Here is a 24,529-nt window from a genome sequence, read left to right on the forward strand (position 1 = left end):
ACCAATTCTATGGGAAAATCTAATTGAATTCTAAACCATGAATTTACAATTTTTAAAAGCCTAACTATAATAAACTAGAAACTGCCTAATCTTTAACAATAAACAAATGCAAAAAGGAAATACTAGAAACAGAAGACAGTGGTTGAGTACAATGGCTCACATCTGTTACTCCAGCTCTTTGGGAGGCTGAGGCAGGAGGATCACTTCAGTCCAGGAGTTCAAGGCTGCAGTGAGCTATGATTGTGCCACTGTACTCTAGCCTGGGCGACAGAGTGAGATTCTGACTCAACAAAAATTTTTAAAAGACAGCAAAATATGAGGCCTGCCTAGGTATCAATGAAAATATATTTAAATAGATTATTCACAGTAAGTATCACTTTTGCATAAGTGAATGGAGTAGACTAATCTATTGTATAATCTTCTTTCTCAGTCTTTCATTCCTTCTGAGCTGTCTAATCTTTTCATTGGGACCTTAAATTCCTGCTGCCCAGATCTTCCTCACTTTTCTCACTGAATTCCCATTCTCCACCCAGGACCTGACAGCTCTCTCACACGAACAGTAATCACCTTACACCCCACTATCTCAGAAACAAGGTAAGACTGGTTTTCACTTAACTTCTCAAAACTACTTCCAAGCATTGATCTTCGTCCTTTTGTAAAATTTCCTGCCCCTGAGATTTAGGCCTTGTTCTCCCAACTCTCGGCTACTAAACGCATACTGTTTGACTTGTATTTTCCATTTAAAAGCATATAACTCAAGGAAATGACTCAAAAGGAAAAAAAAAAAAAGCTGTATACAATGATCTACATCAGCATCTTAGAAAGGGAATTATAATAATGACAGAAACAAAACATACATTATCAGTGGTGTTTATTAAGCATTTATTACCAAGCCAGATGGCTAAGGGCTTTAAATATACCATCTCATCGAATTTTTCAATTCTAAGAGGCAATGATTATTTTATAGACGAAATACCTGAATTTTCAGATATTAAAGTAACTTGTCCAAGGTTATAAAACTGTACATTTAAGTGACAGGTCAGGATTTGTTCCAAGGCTATAGGGTCTAAATCCATGTTCTTCACCATAGAATACAGACTATTTTCTTAAAAAAAACCAAAAAAAACAAAACTATGTGGCATAGTGGCTCATGAGTATAATCCCAGCACTTTGGGAAGCCAAGGCAGGTGGATCGCCTAGCTCAGAAGTTTGAGACCAGCCTGAGCAACATAGCAAAATCCTATCTCTACCAAAAAAAAAAAAAATTAGCTGGACGTGGTGGTTTGTGCCTGTGGTTCCAGCTACTTGGGAGGCTGATGTGGGAGGATCGCTTGAGCCTGGGAGGTAGGGGTTGCAGTGAGCTGAGATGGTCCCACTGTACTCCAACATGGGTGACAGAGGGAGACCCTGTTTCAAACAAACAAACAAACAAACAAACAAAAAACCCCAAAACAACAAAAACCCTGGGGAAAAAAAAACCCTACAGATTGAAAAATGATTAAGTAAATCATAGCATATAAACCTGAATCAACTCTACATAGCTATTAAAAGTAGTATGTAAGGAAACTACACAAATAAAAAGATTTTATGAACTAGTGTCAATCAGAAAGAAAAAACAAGAGAATGATATCTAGAATCTTGTTACAGTGATAAAAAGTTATGGAATTTCATATATGTTATTCATATATCATTCTACAGCAATGAATAGATTTCAAACCTTCTGCATAAAGGCGTTCTGCGAGGAAAACCGCATCTCGGTAAGCATAGTGGTTTAGTGCTTGCCATATAGCAGCCTGCAAATGGAGGAAAAAAGAACATAAATATACATACAGACAGACTTTCAAGGTAACTACTAGCACAGAGCCTTATATCGAATACTGAAATTAATACTCCTAATTTAAGTGATAAAACCCCAGTGCCCACAGAGCAAACTCCAGAGTGTGCTGGGTACGGCTCTTCACAGGGTGGCTCCTAACACATCTGAATTTCCTCACTTAACTCTCTGTGGACTTGTAGGCTTCCGTGCCTTTGTACATCCTTTTCCTCCACTGGGCAACGTGGGCTCCCCTCACCAATCTCCCCTTATAAATTGCTCGTCCCTAAAGATTCAGCTTAAATAACATCTGCCCCCATAAAGCTTTCCTGGCTGATGTCAAGCCATTTCTTTTTTAAGATACCTCTTCTAGTAAAGCACTCACAACATGGTTACTTGTTAACAGGACTGCCAACCCTACTAAACTACAGACCCTTAGCAGCAGTGGTTCTCAACCACTTTATGTGATATACACGACAGAGATATTAAAATGTATGTCATCCTCCCACAAAAACTTTGCTATCTATTACCTTTAATGCCACTCAATTCTCATCCACTCCAGGAAGCATATTGGAATGCAAATGAGTAAAGTTATCATAGGAATAACCTTTAATTTTTTGAATATATGTTTTCTCTTTTAGAATTATGAAACATATAACCTAAAGCATATATGAGATAGAAGGACATTTTAAGTAACAATAATCAAAAACATTTAGGCCCATGTACTCACCACCCAGCTTAAGAAATAAAATATCTCTGAAACTCCCTGTGCACTCCTTGTTGATAACAAAACCTCTCCCTGCCCCAAAGAGGAAACCACCACACTGAATTTTCTTGACCTTTCTCTTGGTTTTCTTCACAATTTTATACATTTGTACATATCATCTCTAAGCAGTATAACATTTACTTCTCCCTGTTTTTGAACTTTAAATAAATACAATCATATTGTATACATTCTGCTATGATTTGCTTTTGAAATCCAATGTTTTGAAAATTCATTCTTGATGTGTGTAGCTAGAGTTCATTTGTTTTCATTGCTGAATAAATAATATTTCCACTGTATAAATATATTGAAGTCCTAAATGTATTTTATCTATTTCACAGCATGTGGACATCTGGGTTATTTCTAGGGCTGTTTTTTTGTTTTGTTTTTCCAATTATAACAATGCTGCAACTGTCTTAGATTCATCTCCTGGGGTACATGTTTAAGAATCTCTTCAGCCCATTTACTACTAAAGGTGTGAACCTTTAGTCCCAGTGACTCAGAAGGCTGAGCTGGGAAGACTGCTTGAGTTCAGGAGTTCAAGGCTACGATCATACCTGTGAATAGCCGCGGGAGTGCAATAGGAGAAAGACTCACATCAAAAAACACAAAAAGAATCTCTCCAAATTAGAATATATATTTAGGAATAAAATTACTGGGTTGTTGAATACGCATATGTTCATCTTTACTAGGTAATGTCAAATCATTTTTAGTAATAAACTACTTTTGAGATATCTCACACTTGATCATGATACAAGTGTTATTTTTTACTTTTAGCACATACACCAGCTTATAATTTGTTGAATAATGTAATAAGGTTACAATGGAAACCAGTAAAATCTGGTTACTGATCACTAGCTAACATTGTACCAGTACATCTAAATTATATTAAGTGATTAATATGCCTTAGATACAGTAAAGACTCAATAAATTTTGTTGAACAAACAAGTAAATGTTTAATAATTCCGCAATGAGTATTATTAATTATAATTTTAAAAATAAAAGTAGTAAATGACTTAGCCTTTTCTATTTCCTCAAGAAAGAACAGAAATGAACTTAGTTTGGGGTCTCCAGAACCTCTTGTTTAACCTTTGTTTATATAGCTTAAATTTTAAAAAGTCTCAAAGATGTCTAATTTTACCATTCCTATCTAGGTATAAGGAAAAAGATGAGATTGGGCTCCATTATTATACATTCTAATTGCACCAAGTACCTTTCCTTTGTAATACTTCCCACTGCTATAATTATGTATTAATTTAGGAGAGTATTTGAGTGATGTTTTCCTCACCATATTATAAACTCCACAAGGTAGGGGCTACGTCTGTTTTTGCTATTATACTCCTAGCATCTATTATGTGCTTTTAGGTGCTTAGTAAATACATGTTGAATGAATAAGCAAATCATCTTTAACTTCTGGCAGTCTTCTGCTGTTGACACTCTTATATGTTAGTCTTAGCATTAAGTTTCTTTGTATTCCTAGATGCATATCTAATAATTAAGAATCTCTGGGAATCTCTATTGAAAGAAACTCTGTGATAAATAGAATTATTTTTTCATGCAAATAATTACCACCTAATTACTCCTTTATGAAATCTGGGATTTCCTAAGAACTTACATGTTTAATTTTGTTGTAAGTGAAAGAAAATGGTGAGCAGAACGAAGATACCAAAGATTTGATGTTTGGAGACATGCTCAAATTTGTGTACCAGCACTTCCAGTAGTGGGACTTTGTGGGAAATACTCAACTTTTCTCAGCCTCAATCTCTTCATCTGATAAATGGAGTTTATTTCTTAGAGTTGTTTTGTGGATTAAATGAAATGATCCATTAATAATGCTCCTAGTATACTGTCACACATTAAGCACTTGGAAAACCTTTTTCTTGCTAATCTCTTAATATAAAGAAATTCAATAAATATGTAGTTTCCGTTACATAACATCTCCCCAGCATACCTGCTACAACTGCTTATTTTGCAACATAGAAGCCACAAAAGACTCAAATGATTTATCAGCTATTTTACTACTATGGACCACCAGGAAAATTTCACACATATATACTAAAGTCATAAAGTCCTAGAACTTAGAAATTTTTTCTGTCCTTTTAAAATTAAAGAAATGGGGGCAAGGGCTGGGTAAAAAAAGAAGGAAAAAAGGTATCATATTCAGGAGTTGTATCCATTTCTGACTTAAAATCAAGCTTTGCTCAGAACATCATTCCTTTAGCACCAATTCTTAAGAGCATCAGAAAAAACTTTCCATGTAGAGAATCTTACATACTGCTTCCATCCTGCTTTGCTCAATCAATTCTAAGATCCTGACTGACAGTGTCTCTTGTGCGGGGATTGAGGGGAGAACGGATTATTCTCTAACGCACTACAGATTAGTAGCTGATGATGAACAGGGCTAAAATCAGCACCTCTGCCCAACTGATGGTGTGGGCCTTCCCCTAAAAGAACAACACCCAGTGCATTACCGCTAGAGTTCTACAAATTAAAGCCAGATGGGTAAAATGCTGCTAAAAGAAAGTTATGAAGCCAAAAAGAACAACACTCCTCTCCATCTCCCCTAAAAAATGTTTCAGAGAAATCCGACTGGTTAATGGGTTAGTCCCCAGGTGCACTAATTTAAAAGATAAATAAACAACAGTTTAAAGTTGTAAAATTCCTTACCAGCTAGCTATTCTTAAATATAAAATATTATTTAAAATATAAACAAACCTCTATAAGTTGTACTCAGACTTAAATGTAATCACTATAAATTTTTCTTTTCTTTTTTTTTTTTTTTGAGACAGAGTCTCACTCTGTCGTTCAGGCTGGAGTGCAGTGGCCTGATCTCGGCTCACTGCAAGCTCCACCTCCCGAGTTCACGCCATTCTCCTACCTCAGCCTCCCAAGTAGCTGGGACTACAGGTGCCCGCCACCACGCCTGGCTAATTTGTTTTGTATTTTTAGTAGAGACGGGGTTTCACCGTGTTGGCCAGGATGGTCTTGATCTCCTGACCTTGTGATCCACCCGCCTCAGCCTCCCAAAGTGTTGGGATTACAGGCGTGAGCCACTGCACCCAGCCTTTAATCACTATGAATTTTTTGTTAGAGAAACCTTATTATAAAAAAATTTTATACTTGTTTTTGTTAAATATTTTATACATTTTGTGTTCTTGTTTTTATCAAAAAAGTTGTCTTTATTTTTTTTTTTTTAAAGAGATGGGGTCTCCCTATGTTGCCATGTTGGTCTTGAACTCCTTGGGTCAAGTGATCTGTCTGCCTCAGCCTCTAAAAATGCGGGGATTACAAGCGTGAGCCACTGTGCCCAGTCAGCTGCCTTTTTTTAAAGACCATAAAAGAAATGGATAATAAAGGCTTCAGACAATGTAAGAAAATATAAAGAAAAAAAAAAGTCACTGTTGAAATTTCATATTATACATTATAACTGAATTTCCAGGATACTGATTTAGTTTAGATGCACATCAGTGGTTCTTTCTCTGGGCAATTTTGCCTTCTTACTCCCAACTAATGCCCCAACATTTAGCAATGTCTAAAGGGTATTTTTGGTTGTCACAAATGGAGGGATCATCCAATGGTTAGAAGCCAGGGATGCTACAAAACATTCTACAATGCACAGCTTCCAACAAAGTATTAGCTAGCCCCAAATGTCAATAGTGCCCAGATTAAGCAGCCCTAGTCTACGTGATTATGCAGTTGGACCATTCTACTAGTCTGTATGTCTAACTCTTGTCTCGTCCTCCGTTTCCAACAGCACCAGATTAATATTCCCAAAGTGGTGCTTTTATTACATAATTCCTCTGCTCAAAAACTCTTCTGCTCATATAATGGTTATTCATTACCAATGTACATTAAATCTAAATTGCTCATTGAGTACCGAAAATATGTTACTCTTTGAATCCATTTTTTTTTAAATTTTTTTAATTTATTTTTATTTTTTTTATTATACTTTAAGTTCTAGGGTACATGCGGATAACGTGCAGGTTTGTTACATATGTATACCTGTGCCATGTTGGCGTGCTGCACCCATCAACTCGTCAGCACCCATCAACTCGTCATTTACATCAGGTATAACTCCCAATGCAATCCCTCCCCCCTCCCCCCTCCCCGTGAATCCATGTTAAATGCTGTCCCTGAACATTTTATCCCCAGCCAAAAGTACTTCTTCACCATCTAATGATCTCTAAAATAATATCATGTATATGGTACCCAATTGCTATATTGCTTATTAAATCAATTTTTGAAAGGCTTATTTACAACTTCATCCAACACTCCTGTGAAGTCTTGCTTCACCCAGGAATAACTGCTAAATCTATATAAAATCTCTTTGCTTCTTTTTAAAAAACCAATTTCATCAGGTGACTTTTATAAATATCCAAAAAGCTCTCACTGAAGTCACTTAGCCTAGTGTGTCTTTCCAAATAGTTACTATTAAAAATAAAGGAACTGACAGAACTTCTGCCTCATATTTGAGACTTTTATAAGGACTCAAATATAAAGTAATACTCTTCTGAGAAGTAGTAATTTGAGATGGAGTTTTAATTTAGGCATATATGGTATATCAGCCTGGCCATTCTACGTTAAAACTTTAAAGAAAAAAAAATGCAGAAAACAGTTGTTCATCTTTTCTGTGAACTTCTTCCTATGCCTAGTAATACCATCAACTCTGAGGCATTCCAAGAAAGAACAATTTTCCAACTTACTCTCACTGCTTTCCAAATACATGCAATCAGTCATCCTTGTTTTTTGTTTTTGTTTTTTTTTAAATAAAGACAGTATCTTATATGTCTGTCCTATTTTTATTCTCTTCCTAATTCTTTCCCATTTGCAGCACTATCCCTGATCATTGATCTTTATCATTGTAGTTAAAGTTGCTTGTTCTTCTCACTGCTCCAAATCCCTTCTTGAATGGCTTCTTCTTATACTATACAACCAAAATTTTTACCTAGTTATATCCTAAAACTTTCTACCACTATCTCAAAAATCTAATGGACAATGCTAGTATGAAAAAGAAGCAAATTTGACATTTAAGCCTTAAAAATATTGAAGTGTGTTACTGCTAAGAGTACTTTAAGGGCAAATAGGAAACCTAATGGGTACTATCTAGAAATAGGATACATATTCCTTTTCTTTTCCATGCTTTTATTATTTATTTATTTATTTATTTTGAGATGGAGTCTCACTCTGTCACCCAGGCTGGAGAGAAGCGGGACCATGTCGGCTCACTGCAACCTCCATCTCCTGGGTTCAGGCAATTCTCCTGCCTCAGCCTGCCGAGTAGCTGGGATTACAGGCGCCCACCACCACGCCCGGCTCATTTTTTAATATTTTTAGTAGAGACGGGGTTTCCCCGTGTTGGTCAGGCAGGTCTCGAACTCCTGACCTCAGGTGATCCACCCACCTCGGCCTCCCAAAATGTTGGGATTACAGGTGTAAGCCACCGCGCCCGGCCTTCCATGCTTTTATAAAGTCTGAAATTATTATTAAATGGTGGTTATCGTCTATCAGTGCAACTAGTTTATCACTTTAGAAGACTTCTGGGGCCAGAGAAGGCAAAAAAAAAAAAAAAAATCATTATTAAAACAAAATTACAAGAATATGCAACAGAAATTAAATAACTTGAGTAATCTGCTTATCTATTTAAGTTCATGTTAGGCCTTAAAAAATTATATAATTACCTCATCTACAGCCAGAATAAAAAAAAAATCTTAAAAGAAACTATGCTGGTAAAAAGAAATAGCTCTAGAAAAACCGATACAACTTACAGACAGGAAAATTTCATAAGATACAATCTTAACGTTTTATTAATTCAAACACTAATAGCTGCTATATGTAAACAGCTGGAGAAGAAGCCAAACTACAGGAAATGAGTATTTCATGCTGTTTAGAAAAATGAAATAAATATGAAAGTAGTGACATAATAAAATATTTACTATTTGATACCTCAAGCCTTTTAAGGGCAATATGAAGGAATTTCTAAAAATCGGTTTGCTTTATAACTTCAAAATAAAGTCAAAGACTCAATGACAGTGGTTGATAGAAGTCAATTCTGATCAAGTCAAAGATCACATGGTGGGAGGAAGTCTCCCAGACCTGGTCCATTACCAAGGCACAAAAGATTCAGTTTCTCCAGATGTCAGAGGGGAAAATGACTTGGCACTGCATCACAGACTTAAAATCCAATAGGGTTCCTTTAATGCAACACAGCACTGTGCGTCAAAGCATACCTTGGTGTAAGGGCAGTGAAACAGACACAGACACCACTATTTGTCTTTCATTTCCTGAATGCCTTATAAACATGCACAACAAAATGCTCCTGATCCCCATCAGAGAGGAAGAAAACAACCCAGATATGCCCTTTCCACCTCCTCCCCTGGTATTGGTGCTTGCACCTCAGCACTGAGGCTTGGAGTTGTCTTCTCAAACCATCATTGTCCGGTGGGAAATTCACCGAGAAAGGAAACGTGGGAGAGGAAGTCTGTTACCAAAATAGAAATTAGTATTAAAGACACCGATCCTACTCTCCCTCCACTCTCTCACATAAGACAAAAATAAAAAAACCTCCGCAAACTTGCCCTACCATCGCGAAGATCATACAAGCTCCGATCAAATGTGCTTCTCGATCATCTTTTAGGCAAGAGAGCGCCTGGGGTGCGTTTTCGGCCCCTCATCTCCCAACCCCAGTCAAGCCAGGCCCCTGGACTGACAGGAAGGGCTGGCAGGACGTTGGCTCGGACGGGAAAGACGGTTATTCTCGCCGAAGCCGCTCAAACTAAGGGTGAAGTAACGTAGGGTCAGAGGTAACACGGCTTAGGCTGCGGGCAAGGCCTCCGAACTGACGGAAGATAGGCAGGACTCGGCAGCAAGGGAGGCGGGAGAAGCAGCCGGGCCTAGGCCGCACCAGGCCGCGGAGTGGCCCTACGCTGCTTCCCGACTGAGGCTGCAAGCCAAGCCTCAGAGAAGAGGGTTATCATTACCTGAACGGGTTCCTGCAGCACCGTCATCCTCGAGGCTTAGGCCCACTTTCTGCAGTGCCTCAGGCACCCCCGGTAGCGGCTCCGGCCCGGCCAGCCCCGGCTCATTTAAACTCACCAGCGACCGTTACCGGGGAATGGGGGAGGCCGAGCGATTGCCGAGTGCTTCCGAGCGGGACACGGAAATTCCCGAAGTGAAGAAAGCCGAGCGGGAGCCAGACGGAAAAGCCCGAAAGGGGTCGGAAATACCCGAGGTGGGTCGACGAGAGAGAAAATCGTTGCCGGAAATTGTCGAAGATTCCCGGAAACTACCGAGTCTAACCCAAACGTAAGTTTTCTTCTCAGCCACGCCTTCAGTCACGCACACCACGCCCAATCGGCCGTCCCAGGGCTGGGCCACGCCCAATCGGCAACCAGCAGGCTGGGCGTGGCGTGACTGAGCGGCCCGGGAGCGTTACGTGGCGGGGCTGCAGGGTGGATTCGCCACTCAGCCCTTCTGGGTTAATTGATGTGCTGTAGATTATAAAGCAAAGGGTGAAACAGCAGAGTTTGGGGCAGACTTTAATGAATCAACAAGTATTTGTCTATTGAGTTTAGATCATTCGTCCATTCCAGAAGTATCTACTCACGGCTCTGGGGAAAGCTAAAGAAATTTGGAAAGATTGCCACTCCAAAGATATTAGGATAGCTTCTGTCCTCAAGGAGGTTAAGGTCTATTTAAGGGAAAAGCAGTGTAACAGAGAACGCTATATTATGTGGTGCCTATTATAAGTAATATAAAAATTCAGAGAGGGAAATTGTGTTAAGATGAGGAAAGTTTTATGGAAGGAAAAAAAAGTTTAAACTGGAGTTTGAAGGATGGGTAGAATCAGAGGAAAAATAAGTATAGGAAAGTGAAGGAAGGAAAAATGAGATCAGCCTGCTAAGAAGGCATTAATTGGAAATAGTTACTTAGGTGAAGAGATCATGGAAAAACTCAATAGGCCGTTAGAAATTTTTATTTTTGATAGGCGAGGCATTCCACTGTGGTGGGAACAGTAGGGGGTAGGAAATTCAGAGGCCTGATTTTGAATTGTATCTTTAGCACTAACTAGTCATAGGTCCTTGGCAAATTACAACCTCTCTGAACTTGTGTTTGCTTAGTTTGAAAAAAAAGGATTAAGGGGTGGCTGTGTCTAGCACGCAATGTAGACTCTCTTGTATTTCCTTTCTGCTCCTCCTCTCCTTTGAAGGAGAGTGAACTAGGGAACTGTTTAAATTTTGTTTTTCAGCAGAAGAGAAAAACGGTTTTTGAAGGTTACTCTTCTAGTCAGGAGTTCTCTAGGCTAGATGTGAGACTCATGATATATTCCATTGCTTGGAAATTTCCCTTTGGGTGATGTTGGAGGGAGATATTTTTTCTTCCATTTTTAAAAACAAGGCTGACAGAGCTACACTGCATCTTTTTCCACCGCCTTCTCTTGTCACTGTATATGTACTTACAGCCCCTCAGAGGGCAGGTGCTAAGGTGATTTTTGGCTGCCCTGTGCCCAGTTGCTTCAGTGGTATTATGCTGGATGATTTGAGCGGTAACAGCCTTTTATGCTGGCCTAGAAAGTAATCATTAGCAATTTAAAGTTTAAGTTAAAATAAAATGAAAAATGAAGTTCTTCAGATGCCTTAGCCACATTCCAAGGATTCAGTAGCCTTGTATGTGGCTAGTTACTGCCATACTGGACAGTCACACAGTTATAGAACATCACCAGCATTGGCTTGACTAGGGCTGAAAGACTCAAGATGGCTTCACTCACATGCCTAGGGAGTCAGTGCTAACTGTTGGCTGGGTCCTTCATTTCTCCTCCACATGACCTCTCTTTTCACATTGGCATCTTATCAGTCAGTAGTCTGGCTCCAGCTTCTTGACTTGGTGGCTGACAACGAAGTGGGCAAAAATAGAAGCTGTGAGGCCCCTTAGGCCTAGGCCTGTGACCATCACTTCTTGTTGGGCAGAGTAAGACTCAGAGCCACCCTGGATTCACCAGGAGGAGAAATAGAGTCTACTTCTTAATGGGAAGAGTGGCAAAGTAACACCACAAAAGGCATGTGCCATGGGAGGGATTTTTGGGTGATCTTTGGAAACAATCTACCACGCTAGGTATGAGATGAGAGTATCTAAGATTGGGAATGGAAAGAAAGGGATAAGTAAGAGCTATCACTCTTAAATAAATGTGACCCTTTTAACTGAACACGGTACTCCAGATTTATTCTGATTAATTCAGAATGCAGTTGGACTATTATTATCTGGACACATCTATTAAAGTGGACTACAGTTGTATTTACATTTTTTTTTTCTCTCCGAGACTGAGTTTTGCTCTGTTGCCCAGAGCTGGAGTGCAATGGCGCGATCTTGGCTCACTGCAACCTCCGCCTCCTGGGTTCACGCAATTTTCCTGTCTCAGTTTCCCAAGTAGCTGGGATTGCAGGCACGCGCCACCACGCCAGGTTAATTTTTGTATTTTTAGTAGAGACGGGGTTTCACTAAAACTGGCTAGTCTCAAACTTCTGACCTCGTGATCCGCCCATCTCAGCCTCCCAAAGTGCTGGGATTACAGGCGTGAGCCACTGCACCCAGCCTGTATTTACATTTTTTAGCAGTCACATAACACTGTTTGCTCATGCTAAACTTGTGTGGTCATTTACAAACTCAGCTGTTTTTCACACAACATGCTGCCAACCCAGGTCTTGTATGTGTGCAGCAGAGTTTTATAAACCTAAATATAGGACCTTACCACAGAGGATACATAAAGATGATACTTTGTGTGTGAAAATATGAATCTGCAGTCAGCATTTAAAGAGTCAGATGCTTGACACTCTGGCTCATAGGCTTAGAATTTGCCTAAAAGCTTTTTTTTTTCTTTTTTTAACCTAAAAAAGAGCATTTCCTGGCTGGGCAAGGTGGCTCACACCTGTAATCCCAACACTTTGGAAGGCCGAGGCGGACAGATCACCTGAGGTCAGGCGTTCCAGACCAGCCTGACCAACATGGAGAAACCCCATCTCTACTGAAAAGACAAAATTAGCCGGGCGTGGTGGCGCACGCCTGTAATCCCAGCTACTCAGGAGGCTGAGGCAGGAGAATCACTTGAATCTGGGAGGCGGAGGTTGTGGTGAGCTGAGATTGCGCCATGGCACTCCAGCCTGGGCAACAAGCACAAAACTCCATCTCAAAAAAATAAAAAGGCCGGGTGTGGTGGTTCACGCTTGTAATCCCGGCACTTTTGGAGGCCGAGGCAGGTGGATCACTAGGTCAGGGAATCGAGACCATCCTGGCTAACATGGTGAAACCCTGTTTGTATTAAAAATACAAAAAATTAGCTGGGCGTGGTCGCGGGTGCCTGTAGTCCCCAGCTACTCGGGAAGCTGAGACAGGAGAATGGTGTGAACCCGGGAGGTGGAGCTTGCAGTGAGCCAAGATCGGGCCTGAACTCCAGCCTGGGTGACAGTTGACAGTGTAAGACTCCATCTCAAAAAAAAAAGAAGCAGCATCTCTTTTCTGACTGTTGTTGACCAGGCTAATATACCTGTTGTGGTTTCTACTCATCCACAGCAAAGCCACATTGTTTGAAATACTTTGATGGGGTATCTAAGATTGGGAATGGAAAGAAAGAAGTTTTTACTTCCTTTTCTGCTCCTAATTGACCTACTTAAGCTCATTATTCATCAACCATTTGGGCATCCTGCTGTCATCCATTATCCAATATGTTTGTCTAGTGAGTGCAGTTGGGTTACAACAGCATTATTCCAAAAATGGAATTGGAAAATTATTTTTTCTCCTAAGTCTGCTTCTTGGTCTATTTCATATTCAGTCAAATTTGGAGGCTGGCATTTAGGGAACTATTCAAAAAGCTAGACTTGGTGTCATTAGCAAAACGTAGGTCCCGCTGAAACATAGCCCAGAGTAAGTGTACTCTCCTGAAGTCTTTCAGTCCTTCTTGTCTGTACCCTTCATTTTGTCCCTGTTGCATGTGGTCTCACGGCCTCCTTACCTGACCTTACACCCCACCACCCCCACCCCACCCTCACCATGTTTACTCCTCTTTGGTCAAATCATCCCCTTCTTTTGGCTTCTCTAATGACACCATCTCCTAGCTATCCTCCTACTGCTCTGTTTTTGTTTGTTTGTTTGAGAGAGTCTCGCTCTGTCACCCAGGCTATAGTGCAATGGTGCTGTCTCAGCTCACTGCAGCCTCCATCTCCTGGGTTCAAGCAATTCTCCTGCCTCAGCCCTCTGAGTAGCTGAATTTACAGGTGTGTGCCACCACACCCAGCTAATTTTTGTATTTTTAGTAGAGACGGGGTTTCGCCATGTTGGCCGGGCTGGTCTCGAACTCCTGACCTCAAGTGATCTGCCTGCCTCGGCCTTCCAAAGTGCTGGGATTATAGGCATGAGCCACCACACCTGGCCTACCGCTCTGTTTTTTAATCGGTTTCCTGTGCAGCTCCTCTGCCAGCCCCTTTAATATTAAGCGTGCTTCAGGGACCTGTTCTAGGCCTTCTTCTTACCCACCCTACACATGCTTCTTAGGCAAAACCTTTCTTCCTTCCTTTCTTCCTTTCTTTCTTTTTGAGATAGAGTCTCGCTCTGTCACCCAGGCTGGAGTGCAGTGGCACAATCTCAGCTCGCTGCAACCTCCACCTCCCGGGTTCAAGTGATTCTCCTGCCTCAGCCTCCCGAGTAGCCGGGACTACAGGCACACGCCACCACGCTGGGCTAATTTTTGTATTTTTAGTAGAGATGGGGTTTCGCCATGTTGGCCAGGCTGGTCTCCTGACCTTAGGTAATCCACCAACCTTGGCCTCCCAAAGTCCTGGGATTACAGGGGTGAGCTACCATACCCCGCCCCTATCCATTCTTGTGGCCCCAGTTTCTCATCTACAAATGGTTCCAAAATTTGTATCCAGCTAGACTACTTCTTAGAGCTCCAGGCCCAAATGACTAACTGCCAAGAGGACATCTTCATCTGCATGTCTCATAGGTACTTTGTTCGGAATGGAACGCCTCATTCTCTTAAAATATTTCCTATCCCAGTTTAAGACATCACCATCTTTTCCTTTGCCCAGAGGATTAGATAAGGGTTAGTTTAACAAGGTTTGTACAGATTTCTTTTAGCCTTAACTCTGTCTCTGGTGATAAGAATGGCTTTCTCCTGGTATAAGGAGGGCACCTTTCACATGGGAGTTTTATCTCCTGGTTTCAGTAAGAAGAAGGAAGGCCAGAGTGCTCTTCTTGCATATGCTATTTTTCAAGTGTGTATTATTCTCAAAATAATCCTTATGCCAAAGTGGCATATCTCAGTGTGGCATATTTTGACTCTACAACTCCAATATCTAGTCACGACGACCTGCCAATTTTACCTCCTAAATATATCTTCATGTTTCTCCCTGCCTGTATCTTACCTACCTCCAAAAATAAGTCTGATCATGTTAGGACTCCTCTCCCTGTCTTCCCCCAGCCCCCAAATTCAGGACTTACCTTCAGGTCTGGTACCTGCCTCTTTATTCAGCCTTATCTCACTCATCTCTCGTTTATAGTCCACCTTCCAACTACATAGAATTTTTTTTTTTTTTTTTTTGAGACAGGGTCTCTCTGTGCCACCCAGGCTGAAAGCTTACTGTAGCCTTAACCTCCCAAGCTCAAGTGATCCTCTCACCTCAGCTTCCCCAGTAGCTAGGACTACAGGTGCATGCCACCACGCCTGGCTATTTTTTGTATCTTTGTGGAGACGGGGTTTTGCCATGTTGCTCAGGCTCTTCTTGAACTCCTGAGCTCAAGTGGTCCACCCGTCTCAGCCTCCCAAAGTGCTGGGATTATAGGCGTGAGCCACCGTGCCCAGCCCCTTCATGGAACTTTTTTTTTTTTTTTTTTTTTTTTTTGAGACAGAGTCTCACTCTTGTCACTCAGGCTGGAGTGCAATGGTGCAATCTCGGCTCACTGCAAACTCTGCCTCCCGGGTTCAAGCGATTCTCCTGCCTCAGGCTCCCAAGTAGCTGGGATTACAGGTGCACACCACCACGCCAGGCTAATTTTTTTTTTTTTTTTTTTTTGAGACGGGGTTTTGCTCTTGTTGCCCAGGCTGGAGTGCAATGGCGTGATCTTGGCTCACCACAACCTCTGCCTCCCGGGTTCAAGCGATTCTCCTGCCTCAGCCTCCCGAGTAGCTGGGATTATAGGCAGAGACCACCATGCCTGGCTAATTTTGTATTTTTAGTAGAGATGGGGTTTCTCCATTTGGTCAGGCTGGTCTCGAACTCCCAACCTTAGGGGATCTGCCCGCGTCAGCCTCCCAAAGTGTTGGGATTACAGGTGTGAGCCACCGTGCCCAGTCAGGTATTTTTAGTAGAGACGGGGTTTTACCATGTTGGCCAGGCTGGTCTCCAACTCCTGATCTCAGGTGATCCACCTGCCGTGGCCTCCCAAAGTCACCCACTCTGTTGCCTCACAGGCTTTGCAAGTACTACACTTTCTCCCCAGAACCCTCTAAATTCTACTCTTCATCTTAATTCTATTCTTCATCTGACTAGCTCTGCTTATCCTCCAAATATACTTCTTCCAGGCCTTTTCTGCTCCTCTGGGATAGGTTGGCTCTCCCTGCTGTTACTGTAGTGCTACCAGACTTGTCATTACTCCCATCACTCTTTGCTGTAATGGCCTGTTTAATTGTCTACTTCCAGTCTAGCCTATAAGCTCCATGAGGGCAGAAGCCCTGTCTGCCTTGCTCCCTGTGTATTCTCCACTCTTAGTACAGTATCTGGCATATAATGGGAACTTAGTTTTATTTGTTTAATGAATGAATAGAATAAACTCACTCTGTTCCTAGTGTTATTTTTGTTTGTTGATTGATGTTATAGACTGGTGGCATCTCCTCAAAATTCATATGTTGGAGCTAACCCCTAGTGTGGCTGTATTTGGACATGGGGTCTCTAAGGAAGTGATTAAAGTTAAATGATATCATAAAGATGGGGCCCTAAATCGATAGAATTAGTGTCCTTATAAAAAGACGCACCAGGAAGTTTGATCTCTCTGTGGGCCTTCACCAAAGAAGGGTCATAGGAGGACACAGGGAGAAGGCCAACATCTAGGAAGAAAGCCCTCACCAGAATCTGTTTTGCCAGCACTTCTAGCCTCCAGAACTGTGAGAAAATAAATCTCTATTGTTCAAGCCACCCAGTGTGTGGTAGGTATGTTGTTATAGCAAGCCCAGGTAGACTTATATAATTGATTATTCTGTTTATGTCTTGTCTCCCTAATGCAAGGGCTAAGTCTTATATTTCTCTATATTGTTCTTTGAAAAACACCACATATGTAGAAGATTCTTAAGAAATATTGACTGAGTGATTAAAGTGGAAGTATTTCTACATATTATTCTTTCTTCCTGAAATATAATTCCCTTACTCTTTGACCAGTGAAATTCTATTTATCCTTGAAGCCTCAGCTTCAGTATCATATCCTCAGAATATTCCTGGACCTACCTAATTTAAATTCTTAGCTCTACTCTGTTATTCTCTCTCATGACATTTTTGTTCTTTTCTTTCATAGTATGTATGGTAATTTTAATCATATTTGTTTAATATAAGCTGCATTGAAGGCAGGGACCTTGGCTTGAACATTGTGTCCCCATCACCTAGTTCAGTGCCCTGCACAAACATTTTTTTTTTTTTTTTTTTTTTTGAGACGGAGTCTCGCGCTGTGTCACCCAGGCTGGAGTGCAGTGGCGCAATCTCGGCTCACTGCAAGCTCCGCCTCCCAGGTTCAGGCCATTCTCCCGCCTCAGCCTCCGAGTAGCTGGGACTACAGGCGCCCGCCACCACGCCCGGCTAGTTTTTTGTATTTTTTTAGTAGAGACGGGGTTTCATGGTGTTAGCCAGGATGGTCTTGATCTCCTGACCTCGTGATCCGCCCGTCTCGGCCTCCCAAAGTGCTGGGATTACAGGCTTGAGCCACCGTGCCCGGCCGCCTTTTTTTTTTTGACTCCCCCTTTCTGGGCCCAGAGAACATGCTGGTCTTGCACATAAATCCTTAAGGGATTTTTTTTTTTTTTTTTTTTGAGACGGAGTCTCACACAGTCACCCAGGCAGGAGTGCAGTGGCGTGATCTCAGCTCGCTGCAAGCTCTGCCTCCTGGGTCCACGCCATTCTCCTGCCTCAGCCTCCCGAGTAGCTGGGACTACAGGCGCCTGCCACCACGCTCGGCTAATTTTTGTATTTTTAGTAGAGACAGGGTTTTACTGTGTTAGCCAGGATGGTCTCGATCTCCTGACCTTGTGATCTGCCCGCCTCAGCCTCCCAAAGTGCTGGGATTACAGGCGTGAACCACAGTGCCTGGCCAAATCCTTAAGGGATTTAAAGTCAAGGCAGTATCTGAAGTATTGAGACTATTCAGAAAATGCATCTTGAATGAGATGAGCTCTGAGATGTGCTAAATGGCCTATGACTAGGGGGACTAGGGCTGACTCAAAAGCACAGGGAAATAAACTACAGACAGCCCCCAAGTTACGATTTTTTGACTTTACGATGGTGTAGAAGCAATATGCATTCAGTAGAAACTGTACTTCAAATACCTATACAACCATTCTGTGTCTCATTTTCAGTACAGTATTCAATACATGAGATATTCAGCACTTTATTATAAAATAGGATTTGTGTTAGATGGTTTTGCCCAACTGTCGGCTAAGGTGAGTGTTCTAAGCACGTTTAAGGTAGGCTTTGCTAAACTATGATGCTCGGTAGGTTAGGTGTATTAAATGCATTTTTGACTTGATATTGTCAACTGATGGTGGCAAGCATCTATAATAAAGGCAGGAGACTGTAAGCAAATTAGCTTGTCTGGACTGGAGACCTTATAAGCTTGGTTGAAATGATGGTGTTGCAGACAGCTGATAAAAACCTTTGGGTTCCTGGCTGATGACTTTAATTTTGATAAAATAGACCGAAGGAGCTGTTGATGATGATTGAGCTGGAGAGTGACCTCATGAGACCAGAATTTGAAAAAGATTATGCCAACAGCTGAGGATTATGTGCATCAGAGGAGAGAAAGACTAGGGGCTGGGAATGTAGCAGAGAGGCTGCCAGGGAGTCTGGGCAACTCTCAATATTCACTATTCTAGGATCCTAGATGGTTGAATCTGAAAAAAGATAGAAAATTTAAGCAGTTTCGAGTTACTAATTTAAAATGAGAAATACTCTTATCCAGTTCCTTGTCCTGAAGGCATTCAGTTTCTAATCAGAAGACTGCTTACTGAGTACAGACTTAGAACAAAAAGAGTAAATTTAATGATCTTAGTGGCTATTGTCTCTTTTTTTCTCAGAAGTGACGTATATACCTGACTATTAGATAAAAAATATCTATAGCATCTGGAGTAGATGCCCACCAAATAATAGATTATTTGCTTCTCTCTTTTCTAACTAGGCTCTAAGCAGCCTCATTTTTTTCTCTGGGTAAATTGCAGAGCGATGGATTAGACACAGATTGATTGTATTTTTGTATTAAGTATACACTGTAGTTGTCTTGAATAGACTTTGATTTTGTTACAGATACGTGATTTGGGAGATAGAGGCTGATGTAGATTTAAACCAGACTGAGTTTGGAGAGCCTCAAATGAGAAATATCCAAAGGTTAATTGAAAACGTGAAGCTTGGCCAGGTGCAGTAGCTCATGCCTATGATCCCAGCACTTTGGAAGTTCAAGTCAGGAGGATCACTCGAGGCCAGGAGTTCGAGAACAGCCTGGGCAACAAAGTGAGACCCTCATTTCTACAAAAAAAAAAAAAAAAAAAAATTAGCCGGGCATGGTTGTGTATGCCTCTAGTCCTAGCTACTTGGGAGGCTGAGCTGGGAGGATCACTTAAGCCTAGGAGTTCGAAGTTGCAGTGAGTTAAAATTATACCACTCTATGGCCAGGCACAGTGGCTCACGTCTGTAATCCCAGCACTTTGGGAGGCCGAGGTGGGTGGATCATGAGGTCAGGAGATCGAGACCATCCTGGCTAACAAGGTGAAACCCTGTCTCTACTGAAAAAAAAAAAAATACAAAAGTTAGTCGGGCGTGCTGGCAGGCACTTGTAGTCCCAGCTACTCAGGAGGCTGAGGCAGGAGAATGGCGTGAACCTGGGGCCGGGCTTACAGTGGCTTGAGATTGCCACTGCCTCCAGCCTGGAGCAACAGAGCGAGACTCTGTCTCACAAAAAAAAATATATATATATATATATATATACACACACCCACTGTATTCCAACTGGAGAGATAGAGCAAGACTTTGTCTCAAAACAAACAAATAAAACAAACCCACAAAAACAAACAAACAAGGAAAGAATTTGGGACTGGAGAGAGAGTTTTCAGGCAGAACTAAAAGCATCTTTTAGTTGTGCACCTTCTTTCTTTCAGTTGTATGATCCTCCCACCTTGGCCTCCCAGAGTACTGGGATTATAGGCATGAGCCATTGTGCCCAGCCTGCAGGTACTTTTACTAAGATGAATAAGAGACCATCCCTGGCCCCAAGAAGCTCACTGTCTGGTGTAGAGGATACAGACATACAAATACGTACTTTTAATATAATGATAAATAGTTTCACAAAGATTTTACAAGGCATTACATTAACAAATGTGTGCCTGTAATCCCAGCTTCTTGGGAGACCCTGTCTCAAAAAAAAAAAAAAAAAAAAAAGTACCTGCATTCTGTAGGTGCTCAATACATGTTAGTTGTAGTAAACTCTTTTTTTTTTTTTTTTTGAGACAGGGTCTCTGTCACCCATGCTGTAAAGCAGTGGTACCATCTCAGTTCACTGCAACCTCCACTTCCTGGGTTCAAGGGATCCTCCCACCTCAGCCTCTGGAGTAGCTGGGACTACAGGCATGTGCCACCATACCCGGCTAATTTTTGTGTTTTTTGTAGAGACAGGATTTCACCATGTTACCCAGGCTAGTCTCGAACTCCTGGGCTCAAGCGATCCACCTGCCTTGGCCTCTCAAAGTGCTGGAATTATAGGTGTGAGCCACCACGCCTGGCCTCAATAAGTGTTAGTTGAATGAATGAATGAGAGTAATCTGAATGAGGGAGAGGAGAGTTGGTGGCAGAACTTTGGTGTTACAAGCATAGCAGAGAAGGCCCAAAACAAGCACACTAGATCTAGTCACAGGGAAGTCACTGGTGGTGTGCTAGAGAGGAAGTCAGAATTCAAGAAGTAAAAGAGGAAGTCGATGGAAAGGGAAACTGAAAAAAGAGAATAACCTTTAGCATTAAAAATATATCCCCAATTGCTGAGAAAGGATTTGGGCTCTTTTTGCTTACTGAGAGCTACTCATGCTGTGGGTTCCAGGGCCATCTCTTTCATTGATGTCTCCTTGCTTCCTTGCCCCGCTTGGGGGCTAGGCTTCTCCCTGAGAGAACCCGTGTCAGTTCTGCCAGTTGTCTTAGCAGCTGCATTCTAGTCTCAGGTCGGTCATAACTCAGTATGACATTGGGCAAGTCACCTTCTTCTCTCTGAACCTCTGAAGTTCCTTGTAGCTGTTAGCATATCTGGGATGATGCAGTTTGGATGACTGGTGAGGATTCCAACTTGCTCTCTGCTGCTTTGCAACTATAAATCTCTGCCAAACACCAGCTATCCTGCCCTCTGCTTTAGATCCCTAGGTAGACTCTAACCCACCTTAGGCAGGCCCCCTCCCAGTGTCCTTCTCACAGGATTCAGTTCACACATACATCACTAGACAGCACTGCCTTGATTGCAGTACAGAAATGAGCTTCAACCATTTAAACAATTGAGCAATGAGGCCGAACATACAGCATTCTCCACCTACACTAAAGCAGTCAAGGAAATGAAGTTTGAGAGGATGATTTAAAGTGTTGGCCAGGTGCTGTGGCTCATGCCTGTAATCCCAGCACTTTGGGAGGACAAGGCAGGCAAATCACTTGAGGTCAGGAGTTTGAGACCAGCCCGGCCAACATGGTGAAACCCTGTCTCTACTAAAAATACAAAAATTAGCTGGGCATGGTGGTGGGCACCTGTAATCCCAGCTACTCAGGAGGAAGAATTGCTTGAACTAGGGAGGTGGAGTTCGCAGTGAACCGAGATCAAGCCATTGCACTCCAACCTGGGTGACAGAGTGAGACTCCATCTCGAAAAATAAGTAAGTAACAAATAAAGTGTTGTGATAGCTACTTTTACTGTGGTCCTTGAACTTTGATATTAGACACCTTTCCCCTCCTTTTCTGCTTTCATTTTTGGTGTTCTGGGCCTTATGAGTTATTGAGCCTCCAGGTTATTCATTGCTTTTATTTTCTCCCTCCTTGGTGGGAAGGATTTTTATATACAGAGGATTGGGTTAATAATTCTCCTGATTTATGGCCTTCTTTCTTCAGTAGTCCATGCAAGACCTTTCTTGTTTAATTACTTATTTATTTTATTTTATTTTTATTTTTTGAGATGGAGTTTCGCACTTGTTGCCCAGGCTGCAGTGTAATGGCACGCTCTCTGCTCACTGCGACATCTGCCTCCCAGGTTCAAGCAATTCTCTTGCCTCAGTCTCCCAAGTAGCTGAGATTACAGGCATGCGCCACCACACCTGGCTAATTTTGTATTTTTAGTAGAGACGAGGTTTCTCCATGTGGTGAGGCTGGTCTCGAACTCCTGATGTGAGGTGATCCACCCGCCTCGGCCTCCCAAAGTGCCGGGATTACAGGCGTGAGCCACCGTGCCTAGCCAGATTACTTATTTCTTTTCTTTTCTTTTTTTTTTTTTTGAGACAGAGTCTCGCTCTGTCACCCAGGCTGGAGTGCAGTGGCCGGATCTCAGCTCACTGCAAGCTCCGCCTCCCAGGTTCACGCCATTCTCCTGCCTCAGCCTCCCGAGTAGCTGAGACTACAGGCGCCCGTCACCTCGCCCGGCTAGTTTTTTGTATTCTTTTAGTAGAGACAAGGTTTCACCATGTTAGCCAGGATGGTCTTGATCTCCTGACCTCGTGATTCGCCTGTCTCGGCCTCCCAAAGTGCTGGGATTACAGGCTCGGGCCACTACGCCCGGCCTAAAATTTTTAATAATATTTAGCTCAATACACCCAAAATGTTATCATTTCAACATGTAATCAATATGAGATATGTTACATTCTTCTTTTTCTTCTTTTTTGAGATGGAGTCTCATTCTGTTGCCCAGGCTAGAGTGCAGTGGCTCGATCTCGGCTCACTGCAATCTCTGCCTCAGGCGTTCAATGATTCTCCTGCCTCAGCCTCCTGAGTAGCTGGGATTACAGGCATGCGTCACCACGCCCACTAATTTTTGTATTTTTAGTAGAGACAGGGTTTCACCACATTGGCCAGGCTGGTCTCAAACTCCTGACCTGAAGTGATCCACCTGCCTCGGCCTCCCAAAGTGTTAGGATTACAGACATGAACCACCATGTCCGGCCCACATTCTTTTTTTGTACTTCAAAATCCAGTATGTATTTTGCTGTTATAGCATGTTTCAGTTTGGATGGTAAATTTTCATTATAAACACTTAATCTGTATTTAGATTTCATAAAATGCACAGTTGAAAAAGTAGATTCATATACCTAAGTTGTTCCAAGCATACTTAAAAGTTTTCTAATAATCAGATATCAAAAAAGCATTTTTCTTTAATGTTTACATGCAAACTGACAAAACTCTTCATATTAGTCATATTTATTTTAGCAGAATTGACTTGACTTTGTAGCAAAAACATATCAGTTTTAAAACTACATCTGTCCAAGTTAAGTGAATTCACTAACTCTTGTGTCAACTCAGTATTATTAACATGAAATTCAAAGAGGTATTGTATAAATTGAAAAAGCAACTCTAAATTTATTAATATCAACAAAAAGCAACTCTAAATCTATTAATATCAACAAAGCATTCTTTAAACTTTTCTTGTTTATGTAGCCAATTTACATAATTCTGTTTATTACAATTAGAATCTTCTGCATACTTAGGTTGAAATAATGTGTATTGATTTGTATTGTGAAAGGTTTCAATTTGAGCATAAATTCTTCCACCTGTCTCGATAAGTCAGAGATGTTTTCTTTCCTTGAAGCTTAAATGTATTTATTTATTTACTTATAGACAGAATCTCATTCTGTTGCCCAGGCTCTAGTGCAGTGGTGCAATCTCGGTTCACTGCAACCGCTGCCTCCCTAGTTCAAGCAATTCTCTTGTCTCAGCTTCCTGAGTATCTGGAATTACAGGCATGCACCACCACACCCAGCTAATTTTTGTATTTTTAGTAGAGACGGGGTTTCACCATGTTGGCCAGGCTGGTCTTGAACTCTTGACCTCAAGTGATCCACCTGCCTCAGCCTCCCAAAGTGCTGGGAATACCAGGCTAAAACATTTTGACTTCTATCCTTCATATCTCTTTTTTAAAATTGTCAATTAAATATAAACGTACTCTCCTCCATATCTGTTAGCTTTTCTTTTATGTTTTCTATTTCTTTGCCCTCTTTTTTTTTCCTGGGAGATATTCTTTCTTTTGTTTTTGAATTCCCTAATTTGTTTCCCAGCTATATCTATTCTGCCACTTTTCCAATCTATCGTGTGCTCTATTTTGGTGATTACTTTTTCATACATAAGATCTCTGCTTTTTTTTTTCTGAGACAGAGTCTCGCTGTGTCCCCGGGCTGGACTGCAGTGGCGCTATCTCGGCTCACAGCAAGTGCCGCCTCCTGGATTCACGCTATTCTCCAGCCTCAGCTGCCCGAGTAGTTGGTACTACAGGTGCCTGCCAACACTTGCCTGGCTAATTTTTTGTATTTTTAGTAGAAACAGGGTTTCACTGTGTTAGCCAAGATGGTTTGATCTCCTGACTTCGTGATCCGCCCGCCTCGGCCTCCCAAAGTGCTAGGATTACAGGCGTGAGCCACCGCACCTGGCCTGCTTGTTCTTTAAAAATATTTTTTCTTATTTCATCTATTATACTTTTTATAGTTGATATTCTGT

The 24,529-nt window shown here is 41.6% G+C and overlaps 2 protein-coding genes across 10 annotated transcripts in view; one reads left to right on the forward strand and one right to left on the reverse strand.

Moving 5' to 3' along the window:
• CDC27 (cell division cycle 27) overlaps nt 1-9,712 on the reverse strand; it is a 67,819-nt gene extending 58,107 nt beyond the window's left edge. For 5 of the 9 annotated variants that reach the window (XR_639262.4, XM_003913242.5, XM_009190939.4 and 2 more), the window contains exons 1-2: nt 9,554-9,712; nt 1,718-1,793 (exon numbers count right to left, since the gene is read on the reverse strand). Coding sequence is in view for 8 of the 9 variants with exons in the window: in XM_003913242.5 (XP_003913291.1) it covers nt 1,718-1,793; nt 9,554-9,580 (103 nt within the window). In the remaining variant the exon portion in view is untranslated. The remainder of the gene's footprint in view (nt 1-1,717; nt 1,794-9,553) is intronic. The other 4 variants (XM_031657652.1, XM_009190940.4, XM_003913241.5 and 1 more) reach the window with 2 other exon arrangements.
• Nucleotides 9,673-24,529, forward strand: part of MYL4 (myosin light chain 4) — a 35,289-nt gene continuing 20,432 nt past the window's right edge. Inside the window, exon 1 of the mRNA XM_031657653.1 lies at nt 9,673-9,878. Within this exon, the coding sequence (XP_031513513.1) occupies nt 9,688-9,878 (191 nt within the window). The 5' untranslated portion in view covers nt 9,673-9,687. The remainder of the gene's footprint in view (nt 9,879-24,529) is intronic.

This window comes from Papio anubis, chromosome 17 (assembly GCF_008728515.1).
Source record: "Papio anubis isolate 15944 chromosome 17, Panubis1.0, whole genome shotgun sequence".
Classification (NCBI taxonomy): Eukaryota; Metazoa; Chordata; class Mammalia; order Primates; family Cercopithecidae; genus Papio; species Papio anubis.